At 45.6% G+C, this 12,960-nt stretch overlaps 2 protein-coding genes across 2 annotated transcripts; one reads left to right on the forward strand and one right to left on the reverse strand.

The window, feature by feature from the left end:
* Nucleotides 1-6,456: 6,456 nt before the first annotated feature.
* AO090038000199 (uncharacterized protein) lies at nt 6,457-6,891 on the reverse strand (the record flags this gene model as incomplete). Its single annotated transcript, XM_023238400.1, has 2 exons — nt 6,457-6,803; nt 6,873-6,891. The coding sequence occupies 2 exons, from the start codon at nt 6,889-6,891 to the stop codon at nt 6,457-6,459; spliced, it is 366 nt and encodes a 121-aa protein (XP_023093035.1).
* Nucleotides 6,892-8,268: 1,377 nt separating this feature from the next.
* Nucleotides 8,269-9,989, forward strand: AO090038000197 (cytochrome P450; the record flags this gene model as incomplete). Its single annotated transcript, XM_023238401.1, has 5 exons — nt 8,269-8,490; nt 8,562-9,380; nt 9,443-9,608; nt 9,664-9,769; nt 9,821-9,989. 5 exons carry the CDS (start codon nt 8,269-8,271, stop codon nt 9,987-9,989), a joined length of 1,482 nt encoding a protein of 493 aa, XP_023093034.1.
* Between the last annotated feature and the right edge of the window lie 2,971 nt (nt 9,990-12,960).

Genomic DNA, 12,960 nt, shown 5'->3' on the forward strand with positions numbered 1-12,960 from the left:
TGTTATTGAATTGCCTTCAATTGGATCCCTTAAGAATCCAGTGTCTGATAAAGTCTCACCCGAATTTGGATGACATATCTCGAAATTTATCAGTGACTTGGGAATCAATGATGGCTTCAATCCTCTCCACCTTAATATACCACAGAGTTCAAGTATGTAAAAGTTGGACATGGCTGCATAGTCTTCCAGGCTTGAAAATAGACACACTACGAATACTTTTAAGATACTCTTGAAATTTGTTGTAGGAAAGCTATGCTTCGTTGCATAGAGGGAACAGCCCGGTGACCATAAATGAGCCAACTGCCACTAGAAATAAGGAATTAGTTATTTACTCTGCCCACTAGGCAAAAAGCAAACTATATATCGTGGACACCTAAAACTGCCATAACCCGCTAAAATCTGCCAGAAAGCTTGAGCGCCCATTTTCTCAATTTAGAAACGTAGGCCGATGACCGGCTGGTAAAACTACCACTTGTTTTGATACCCCTCACTTATATGAATAGAGGTTGTACCCAACTAACCCCTGCGTTTCGGTAGGACTGGAAATCGCAGTACCACGAGGTAAAACGAAAGGGCTAGCTACGTATTCATGTTTCAAGCAGATACTGATTTGTGATACTTCTAATTTAGTAGCGGTTTGCAGCCATGTCATATAGATTTATCTAAAATTCCAAATTGTTATTAGCCAGAGCTTATCTACATCCTTCTGTCTCAGTAACTGGGAGGAAACTCCTGATCATTTAGAGATCAATAAAAGCTGGCACATGAAAGCTTGGTTTTAGCCGACTTATACTAAGTAGCATTTTTGTCCCTTGGGGCACGTAGCTGCCAGGACTATTTGTCTAGAACTATTAATGATCAACGTGAGCCTAAGATGGTAAGCGTTGATAAACAGGACCGAGCATGGCCGAGCAGAGAAGGAGAGTGAGCATGAAGGACGGTGAACATTAATGCTGATGGTATTGCTAATTGTGTAAAAACTTGGATCAAATTTTGTAAAGTAGGTACCTTCCTGTAGTATAGGTGATTACCTTTTCTGCGCTTAATTTCGCCTCTGATACCTAATCTTTCTCATAATATCTGAAGGTATTTAAAGAATGTATGCTAATCACTAGTTAACTAAGTCTACAGGGTTGCATAGTATCGGATGGACTCCGCTAAGTTGGAAGGCCTCCTGGCTAGGGGCAGTATTCCGCGGGACAAGGCACCTTAGTTACTTGAGACATTAACTATATTTTGTTTTCCATTTATAGTGACAAATTAAGTGAGTGGCAGGAAGAAAAGGAAACGCAATTGAACTCATTAACTCGAGAATGATGCTGCCTATACTCAACTATAATTCGAGTTTCGAGGGAGGGTTTTTGGTAAAGGACTATTCTAGAACATAGCCTCTCAAGGACTCCACCGGGAGACACTAGCGGCTGCAGGTTAGATAAAACAAAACCTTGAATAGTTCATCTAGTTTATCCTATGGCGCAGCATTTGCCGCTTATTAAACAAGCTACTAGACTTTCCACCTTATTCACCTTTAGCCACCACGTGGAGTCTTATTCATAAGGATGCCGTGGTTCACTAGCCAAGGGAATCTTGGCTACGCGGGCGCAGCATGCGGTACATGAGGGCACAATAAGACTAGCTATAGGCATCTGCATTCATTTGCCCTTTCTGTACCGAGTAAGCGATAGATCGTCCCTTCAGCCGTCTGAACAGTCGGCCTCCAGTACTCCGTAGCGATATAGTAGTTGGTTATGGAGCGAGTGGGTCTGTAGCAGATGTTGGCGCCTTCCAGCGACTTCGACTGGCAGATGATCGACACTCGAATAGTGAAACATTGGAGGAGCCAGCACAACAGTCTAAACGCAGATTGATGAAATGCAATAAAATTTTAGAAAGGAGTCTGTTAGGGACTACAGCCTGTCAGGCCGTTATCGACAAATATTTTAGATCCGCTTTTAGCCCTGAGTGGGTAGTTTTCTGTTACATCAACCTCTTTCTTTCTGTCTCCTATGCGCTTTTTCCAAGCCCTTGGTGCATTGATAGTTATCATCTAGTTTATCTTTAGTATATACTCTAGTATGCACTTCAAGCTTCCCAGTTTCCTCAGTCTTTCTTGCATTCTAAGCACCACAAAATGCGCTTCAATGGTTTCGTCGCTGTTCCCCTTCTTGCAGGCAGCGTTGCCACCGTCGCCAGCCCTCTCGACGCGCGCGCTACCCTCTAAAGTTGCACCACAGATAGAAAGCAGGCGATCGACAACGCAGTTGCCAAGGCCGCCAAGATAGCACAATCAGGTGCGGATCTGATTCGCTCAGAATCCGACTATGATAAACTTTTCCAGACCTTTTCCAAGGCCACCGAACAGCAGTCCAAGAACCGCGTCCTTGGTGCTCTGGATAAAGTTGCTACCGAGGCCTAGATCAGAAACAACGATGTCGTGATCTATTACTATACCCCGGCAGGTATCGACTGTCCTGATACCCATGCTTTCATTATAGCTCCCTACGGCGACACTGATGAAACTACGAGGCGTATCTGGACTTGCCCAGCCTACTTTACTAAATTTCCCGCCTGGTCGGACTCCTCACTCCTACAGTATTCGGGATCAGGCTACCTCCAGCTTGCACGAGCTAGCCCACACCAAGGGCGTCTTTGATCCTGAGACCTATGGCTATGACACTGTGTATCAGCTATCATCGGGCTCCGCGTTGGAGAATGCGGAGAGCTATGCTTTCTTCGCTAAGTATAAGTTATGCACATCCTTTGCAAAAGAATCATTTCTAATATGGACTATAGCGGCTTTTCTCAACTGCCAGGTTAGTAACTAAGTGACTTTGCTGAACGAAAAGCATGTAGTAGAACGATTAGGCTTGAAGTAAGCTAGCGCTATCAAAGGGGTCGAGGTGGTGTCTAATTCATTATTAGCTCCCATTCTTTTCGTTATAAGCTGGGTGGTGCTTGATTGACTGGTAGCTAATCATTGAACTGTACATTTGAGGACACTAGAATTTCAATGCAAACTACGTTAGAAAGTTCTACAAGTAGATGTACTTGTTTTTGTTTCTTGGCTTATGGTGTTGTGGGTGAGGCGCACATACTTTTAGTCTTTTACAATCGGAGAACATGCACTACGTGTTGTTTATCCCTCTTTTCTCCGGTCCCTGCTTCGCCACTTGATATCCCATAATCATAATACCCAAGAAACTGTTTATATATTATAATATTTAAATATTAGTATATAATTTACTTAACTATTTTATATCAATAATTATCTAAGGTAAAACCAGTATAATCCATTATAACTGGTTTGCGACTAGTACTTAAATCTCCAATAACTACATGCCTCGGGCCACTATATATATCAGGAATGAACTTTGTAGGAAAAGGTGAAGAATTAAATTGCCTTCTTAAAGGTGGGACTCTTGGCTGTCCTATGTCTGTTTACATACAGAGATTATTTTTATTGTGTATCTGGTCACACGGTTACCTAGGGCCTATAGACAGGACCGGTAGATATCTATATATCTCTGCAACAGTGTAACTGTGTCAAGGTAATATCTACTATTCAGGGTAGAGGATCTGTCAACTAGGTAGCGGTACGGAGGTAAATAGATAGGTAGTAGATACCGTAAACAGAAGACTGATTCTTGCCTTTCTCTGCTATCAATAACACGCTGACTTTATAGCCAAAGAAATTCTCTTCTCTTTCTTGACTAGTAATAAAAGGGGGCTACAATATACTATTGAAAAGACAACGGATATAGTATTCTGCACCGCTGGTCGACCACCGAGTTGTCTATGCACAGCAGGCAGGGTATACAGCACAGTCATCGTGCGGAGCCATCATGCAATCTGTGACAATAGATAGGGAAGTGTCACCCGATGTTCATTGGTACTAGAAATTAAGCTTGACAGAGACCCGAACTGCGCTGACTCAGCGGTTAGTGGCAGAACCTAGATATATTAAATATCCTTGGATAGTTATTGGAGAGATAGAAAAAAATGATAATAGAAATAAAAATAATATTTTGGAATAGTATTTAAATAATTGAGTAATATTAATTAGAAATATTTCAAGATCTGTATATTTATATGTCACGGAGCCGATGCAGAATCGTGATTGAACTACTCGAGTTCTGCACACGGACCTCCATCGCAAAGAAATATCTAGGTTGCTTTTCAGATCTAGTACGACTTGACATGGTTAATAGTCTCCAGATGGTCACTGTTCGGGAAATCCGTATACTTTCCATATGTCTTGCCACCACAGCGCATACAATATGACAGTCTTTTGGCTACCCGTTTAGCTTTTGTCAAGCATCATATCACACTTCACATACATCGCAGATCACGGTGGAAATCTTCCTGTATCCGGGAAGACCAACAAACTACTGACCGATAGTTCACCCACTGAGATTGTGGAGCAAGCATAAGGTGTGGAAAATGAGTTCATGCATCCCATGTCACGTACCCCTTCCAGATAAAGCTTATCCAAGCAGGACAGCGGACAACCGTTAGGTAGTTGCCCCCTTAGCACCTACATAGGTGATCTATTGCGCAAGTTCACTTGGGGTTCCTCCGACTCTGTAGCTTTCTCCTACTAGTACCTTGGTTGTCAACGGCCTCCCATATGTTCCACTAAGTCGCAATCGGATACGTAAGTCAGTTGCCACCCCACAAAGCTATATAGAAATGTCAAATGGTTCACGGTCCCCCAGACCTTACCCCTTATCTTGTAAACACTACTACTATGCGTATCCTCGCTTCCATCCTTGAAGATTGATCATAGGTATGCGTTACGGTTTTGCCGCAGGTTTTTGGGTTCTCATGCTTCCACTGAAATCCAGACAGGGGTCTATTGGGACTTTTGCCAGTTATGCCTATTCAAATGACAACAATCTAATACTTACAAATTCTGAAGCACGTGTGTGTCTTCTCATGTGCAGCCAAATCTGGCTCAGATATTTATAGTAACCTTAAAACAAAACTGGTCTCAAACCCGGCGGCTGCAAAGATATTCACGCCACAGTCACAGTTAGGAGTTACGAAAATTTGTATTAACTCGACTGCGATCTCCATCCCGAGGTCGCGTGCGGGAAGAATACTGTGGGGCCAATGGAAGCGTTCGTATATCATCTCCTTCTTTAGACTTTGTAAGTAGATTGGAGCTTATACTGACGATGATCGTTTAGCAGAAAGGACCTGTTTGTATCCACTGAAGATCTTTCCGCACGCTGCCGCGGTACGTTAGTCAGTGGGGCACGGAATTTTCAGCCAGTGGCATCAGGAGTACTGAAGTCGCTACCGAGAGCTGTACGAATCTAGTGCGCTGGATATAAATGAGCTCGTACACAGCTCTTGGAAAGCCAGGCAACCTCCGGGGTTATAGGGGAGAGGAGGATCCCTATCCAGGTAACTACGTGATTTAGTATACTCTGCCGGGTAGGTAAAGGTGATAAGCCTTTCGCCTGATACTACTCCGTACTAGTAGTCTTGTTGAGGGCTTCTGCTTGGGTAAAGCAATGTCACCTGAAGCAAGTTGCATATGCGCTTGGAGAAGCGATAGATGCAATCTTCCAATTTTATATAGAATTATAAAACTATAGAGTCTCCTATGATTCATTCCAATATCTGTCCTTGGTTAGGCCTCTTGCAAAGAAGGATTGCGCAGCAGTTTCAGCTCAACTTCTTCTGGAGCCTACGAGGGATGCAAACTCGGTGATCATAGCTTACTACGATTTACTAGATGTTTGAGACTAGAAGTCAAATGTCTTTAAATAAGGGGATTCCACTATTTCAATATGACAGAAGGACCATGAAAGGCTAGAAATTAGGCGATACACCCAATAAAACGCTAGATTACCCGTGTATTACTAGAAGGAAACACTCAGTGGAGCCGCAGAAATAAAAGAAACCGCGTAGGCGACACAGCGCAACCACCGACATCATCGCTAGGATGCCGTTGTGTGCCTGCAGACTTGGAGAGCGATCAATGCGGAAAGATTTGATCTACACGTTCCGCGACCTGCGCTCCTCAGGTCGGACGCAACTGGCTTTGTGCTCCTGCCAATGGTGGCGCTCGCACTCCTACGCAGGATCAGCAATGGGCCTCAAATAGAGATTGGGAGATCGTGCATGCTCTTACCCCGTCGCAGTAGTAGGCAACGCTGCATCTTGTGCACAGGACCAGGCCATGTCCGATATCACTCCTAACCTGGCCACACTGAAAGAAGCTGGGACAATGCTATCAGCGCACAATGCCATACACACAAGCCATATCGAAAGAGTAAGTCTTGCCTTGGCTCCAGATAGTTGCGTGGGACACCAGCCTGGTAATGGTCTAGAGCCGCGAGAAACTGAGCCCGACCGGGAGTACGGAATCCTTCGTCGCCCAAAGGCAACGCAAATCGTGAGCTGCAATGAATCTGCGGGACCAGGTCCCTCAGGTGCTGGAGATCCTCAGCCCTGATCTTGGCCCCAGCCCTCATCATCAATGCGCCTAAGATGATAGTTCTGTATTTTGCAGGGAGGCACGTTTGGCCATTCTCCTTGGCACAAGAAGCAGCGAAAAAACCTGTCGCCAAAGTTGTCGATGTCGAAGTTCGCGCGAACGTAGGGCACGATCTCGTTCTCCAGCTCACGTTTGTACTCCTCCGTTCTGTAGAACGCGCGTGTCCCTTCGTCGGCCAGCATATCGGTCTGATGCACCATCGAGCTCATTGAGTGTTCCCAGTCGTCAGTCTGGATTCCCAGGGACTCTGCCAGACAACAGGCGGCATCCAGATCCTGATCCCCTTCGAAAAGACCTAGCGATGAGCATGAGTCAGTTAAACTGTAGCTGTAGGGAAAGGTTACGGTAGTGATGACAAACTTACGCCAACCCCAGCGACCCATGGTAACGTTCTTGTGAAATGATTAAGAAAAGTGAGTTCACTACACGAGTAGCTTGTGAGGTTGGTTGTCTGAGGACGAAACTGAGATGCTTAGGACCACGACCAGATAGTCAGGAAGAGAGAGAGAGAGATAGGTAGGATCGAAGGATGAGTGAGGACAAGAGACAAAAGAAGTGGGAGAGAGTGAGGCAGTTCACCTGGTATGATTGGAACGACAACAGCAGTAAGATAAAACAAAGCAAGCTGGTCACAGTGGATATGCACATTCCCGTCTTTTTTCCATTCACTGGAGGATATCAAGACTAGTAACACTGGTCTCTTACATCTTAAGGAAACATGTATAGTCAGTACCGACACGCGAAGGCTGACCAATTAATGAGGCTGTTGGATAAGGGCATGGCTGAACGACATAGAGCAAGAAGGATGTCAATTTAAAGCAGCTCTGATGACCTGCCCAATACTACTGCGATCACGAAATCTCCTACTGGTAGCTAACGGACCACGCTCATGTGACGTTTGTCAATGTCAGTTATATCCAAAGGTTAATTCTGGAGAGAACTGCTTAGCAGGAAATTAAACGAGCGATTCCGTTTTCTCTCAGGACAACTAGTATCTACAGGAAGCACACAAGGTATGTTGTCAAGGGACCTAAACTACAATACACAATTGTATACGGTAAGGCGGTGATTTCCGGAGCGAGCAAAGGATTTATTTCACCTCCCCTAAATATAGTCCAACTTGATGCCTCAGGCGGAAGTGGAAGTAGTCTAAACAGGACTAGCGCCGATCACCAGTCACGTGGATGCCATGATCCCATCGACGCACCAACGACCTCAAGATCAATGAGCCAGACTATTCTAGGCGATTAATGGGTGGCTGATTCAGGCCAATCCCTAAGCCACTATAAGATGGACTATCTCATGACAATTCTCCAAGGCCCTGTATTGGCCAAAATTCCGAGTTGCAATCGGTGCGTACTGGTGACGATAGAACCGAACCGAAATCTAAAACACGCACCCGGCTTCTTAAGATAATCCGATGTGATAAACTGACATGGAGTTGCAGAAAAAAAACAGGAAACCAACCACCCCGGACATAGTACTAAGACCAGGTAGCTCCTCTGGCAGGCCAATGGTGAGAGGAGGCATTGCAGCTAGAAGGTGAAACCATGCATGAAGTGCCGTAGCGTCTTGGCCATGGGCCAATTGAAATGATGGGATAATCTGTCAGGTGAAATGTCTGATGAACATACCCCAACCCCGCACGACATATGCCTGCTTCTAAGAAGTCACATATGGGCGGTGGGCTGGTCGTCTTTCATGCCTGAGCTCCGTACTTGGGACCAGAAAAATCCGTTCACCAGCCACGGTGCAGCACCATGAATCTACCCTTGATTTGGATCGGGCTGTTTACTGCCGTCAGCTACCTCGTCATCAGGAGCATCTATCGTCTTTACTTTCACCCTCTCAGCAACTTTCCTGGGCCAAAGCTAGCTGCCGTGACACACCTGTATGAATTCTACTACGATGTAGTCAAAGGCGGAAAGTTTATCTGGGAGATGCAGAGAATGCACGATCAATATGGTATGTACTGTACTACCGTCGGAAGTTCTTTCACACATGGCTAATGAGGAGATAAAAAGGCCCCATCGTGAGAATTAATCCTCGTGAGATTCATATCAAGGATCCCTATTACTTTGACCCCATCTATACCTCAAAAGGGCAAGCGAAAGATCCGTACATAGTCAGAACATTTGCTACTCCCTTGTCCACCGCCGCCACAGTCGAACATGATCGTCACCGCTACCGCCGAGACTTAGTGAACCCGTTCTTCTCAAAGCGGTCCGTAATGGGCGTGGACTATATAGTTCAGGATAAAGTAGATAAGGTATGCAAGCGACTCACACAGGTGCACGAAAGAGGAACCGTGGTCTCGTTGGACGACTTGTTCGCTGCCTTAACGGCCGATGTTATCTCCCACTATGCGTACGGGGAGAGTCTGGGATTTCTCGATACAGAGAATCTGAAGAATGAGTTTCGAGACGCCGTTGCTTCTGCGGGGTTACTATGTCACTTCGCTCGTTTTTTCTTCGTCGTGTCGATGGTTGCGGAGACCATGCCAGCGCTGGTAGAATGGATGCAGCCGAGCTCAAAGGGACTGTGGGAAGCCAAACGCATGATAGAGCAGATGGCAAGATCTTCTCTCGAAAAAGATCACGAGAAGAATGCCAATTCGAGGAAAACAATTTTCGACGCCCTCTGTGCCGAGTCAGTGCGACCGGAGGAGAGGACGGTGGCAAGGGTCCGGGATGAGGCGATGGTTGTTTTCGGTGCAGGTACTGAGACTACAGCAAGAGTGTTAGCAACTGGGTCCTACTACCTCTACCGAGATAAACCGCGCTTGGAGAAATTACGAGCAGAGATAGAGACGGTCATGCCGGACTCGACCGACCACGTCTCTCTGACTCAACTGGAATCGTTGCCGTATCTTGTATGTGTCTTGCACGATAGCTCGCGAGCACTGACAGGAAACACTAATATCATCTGTCCTAGACCGCGGTTATAAATGAGTCTCTCCGTATGGCGCATAGTGTAACAATGCGATTGCCGCGGATTTCGCCAACACCATTGGCATATAAGGACTATATCATTCCTCCAGGGGTAAGCCATTTAGACGCCATGGAATTGCTGCGATCTAACACGAGCCGTTCAGACACCGGTCAGCCAGTCGGTCTACTTCATGCATATGGACCCGACCCTTTTCCCTAACCCAGATTCCTTCAATCCGGAGCGATGGCTTGAAGCATCGAGTAAGGGCGAAAGACTGACTAAATTCTTGGTCCCCTTCTCAAAAGGCTCCAGAATCTGCCTGGGGATGAAGTAAGTCTCCCAGCTATAAATGGTTGTTTGACACTAACCTGACTTTCACAGCCTAGCGTACTCCGAGCTATATCAGATGTTTGCTACTTTAGTTCGTTGCTTCGACCTTGAAATCCAAACACCACCAGAAAGCGTTCGTATAACGAGAGACTTCATCATCGGATTGCCAGACGACGCGGACTACCTGAAAGTGCATAGTCTGGTTACTAATGCTCTGTGACCAACATTGTAATTACTGGGGTTAGGGGAAATATTTCCGCTTTTGGTTCTCTTTGTCCACAGTCAAACAAGGAAAGGCAGTATACCATTCGACCGATTGATTTGTGGGAACCCATTGTCGAATATCCTCTGTGTCCTTTTCCCTAGTTCTTCAGGATCATGTCTATCTATCCTTGGATGATTGTGCAGAATTCTATAGCATGGATCAATAATAACTATTACTCCTAGAGTACATTTTCTTCAGCAGGGAGTAGTTCCATTTGAATGCAATGTTCTTCTCTGCTGGATGAAGGACGCACAATCCTGTTACTAAGCTATGTATATTAAATGTCGGTGCTATATCAATTAACTAATGACTAGCAGCTTACAATCATTTCAGAGTTGTCAGGTTGTCGAACACTTCGAATTTGACTAGATCTGACTGTTCGTTAATAATCACGACGATAGTTTCCTAGCCTGTGTTACATACCCTAATGAACTGGTCAGACGCGCGAACCATTCTCGTCTCATCGCCCACCCTGCACGATCCTGACCATCTTCCGATCTGGCCAAGCAAGGTAATTTGCCTTACCCAGAAGTGGATAACAGTTACCGAGTCAGGTAGCCCACTTCTGTACCAGGATAGTGTTGCACCGCATCGTATATGTGTGCCTCATTGGTCACATAGGTAGGGATGAGCTGCCTTGGCTAACTGAGCAATATCCTGATCAGGTCCAACATGCAATAAGATGCAGCAAGAAGCTACTACCCGAAACCTATTTGTTGACCTTAATGTTGATCCTTCCGTATTTCCTGGATTCCTCTGTACCGGATGAAAGTGTCGAAACTATTCTTTCTAGCTAGTGGAGCTTTCTTTGTATGACAGCTGTAGCCTTCTGAGCCGGGCTTTGCACGGTATAACCCCTGGCTAGCTCACAAATGAGAGGCGATGTATCGTAGCCACCTCTCGGTAAGCTCTATGTGGTTCAAAATTTTATCCGGGCCTGATGCATGCAGCGACGATCTTACATGTCTTATTTTCTGCTCACAAGGCTGATAAGCCAATGCAGTTGGTAGGATCCGTGTCCTCGTGGCCGATGAATATGACTCTGCGCTCCAGGATTATTTATTGACGGTGCAAATATGACTACTGGTCTTCGTTTTATTCTAGATATTCTAATGCTTGAGCAGTATCTATTAAGCAGAAGAATAGCTCACATCGGTCTACCTGAGGAAGGTTAGGCTTCCAGGATGTATCCAAGATACTTTAAATCCGCTAATAGAAATTACGCTCAATGCGATTAACGCAGGGTCATCAGTGGAGAAGGGATAATCCTTGTACAATGTTACATATTGTCCAAAAGTCTTAGTCAAGCCCTGCTGGTCACCTGTGATTTGACACTATATAGTGTCCTGCAAGACTTTAAAATACAGATCGATCGCTTACCGTAAATGTTAGGCAAAATTTCAACAGAGCGACAATGAGTCTAGGTCTTGAGATCCCAAATATCACCTTTCTCATAGCCATTGCTGGGGGCGGGTATGCCTGGCTGAGGTACCTGAAGGTTTGCACTATTGGTTCGCCTATGATTTTATGGTCGTTGACATCGCTCAGCGTCCTTTGTCCCGCACGCCGCCAATTGTGTCGTTTACAGTCCGTGTTCTCATCCGTCCGTTGCTTGTGCTTGTATAACGTTATATAGCGGGATGAGAGGACGAACAACCTCCTCGACGCGTTGGAATCGGGCCTCTCATATGGACTCAGATATCGGCCATTTTGCAGAAATCCAACGAGAAGCCTTCCAAGAACGATGTAAGAGCATACTTTCATCACAGTTTCTTATTACCACGAGTGTGGAAATTAACCCCACAATATCAAGGTATCCCTGCTTCGGATCCTGGTTGAAACAAGTGGAGCTACGAACGGCCGCATCGGTTTCAAGTCCCGGCTTTGGATATTTGGATTAGTCGTCGTGTTCATTTTTGCCTCTGTGCATCAGACGTGAGTCCCTTCATCTCTTTATCCCTACAAATACTAATTGGTAAATCTCAGTGTCTCAATCACAATGTGGACAATGTTTCAGTTGGCTCTGCACCCCGAAAATCAAGACATCACCCGACGCGAAATCCACGATCTTACTCGCCGCGACTTTGTCCCAATACCTATGTCCGAGCTCAATATGCGAACCCTCAGAAAGGCTTCATGCACGGACTCATTCATCCGCGAAGTCTTCCGGATGAAGGGTGACGCCGTAAACCTAGTACGGATGGCACGCAAGGGTGTCCAATTAGGAGATTATATCGTTCCCAAAGGTACGTTAATATACCAAGTCTCCACCTACAGACTCCTAAGGTATGAGTCAGGTTCTCTTGTATTACCACTGGTATCACTATTCCATTGGTCCCCACGTTATAACGAAGGCGACCCGAAGAAGCTCGATGGGATGCGGTGGGTAGAGAAGCAGAAGGCAGCTTCTACTACAGATCCCGGGCATCTTTCATTCGGGCTTAGCATATGGACTTGTCCGGGGAGGTTCATGGCTGTTGCTGGTATGTTCTGAACAGGTGGAGTTAGAAGGGAGATGCTCATGTCACTTTGCAGAGATCAAATTGGCTGTTTTCGCACTGCTTGCGGATACGCGGTTGGAACTTGTTGGTGGGAGGCATGATGTTGCTGACAATTTCAATGTAACGGGGAATCCACCGGAAGGGGAATTGGTGTTGAAGCGAATTAGTGTTTGCTGAAACCAAATCTGGTTTATATCTCCGTGTCTTGATTGTGCATCAATGTGGCCTTTGCTATGTTTAGAGCTGCTGAATGGCTGTATGATCAACATGTACTTCTGTCTTAGCTGCTGGCTGATCGACAACCAACAAAGAAAATAGTTCAGCCTATCAGCGTAGACAGGAGTTCACATATAGATATCTCGCTGTCAGCCTGTTAGAAGCTATATTACTGCCGAGTAAGGGTCCAGGGAGAGAAATCTCTTGTT

The sequence above is a fragment of the Aspergillus oryzae genome, chromosome 6 (genome assembly GCF_000184455.2).
Source record: "Aspergillus oryzae RIB40 DNA, chromosome 6".
Lineage (NCBI taxonomy): Eukaryota > Fungi > Ascomycota > Eurotiomycetes > Eurotiales > Aspergillaceae > Aspergillus > Aspergillus oryzae.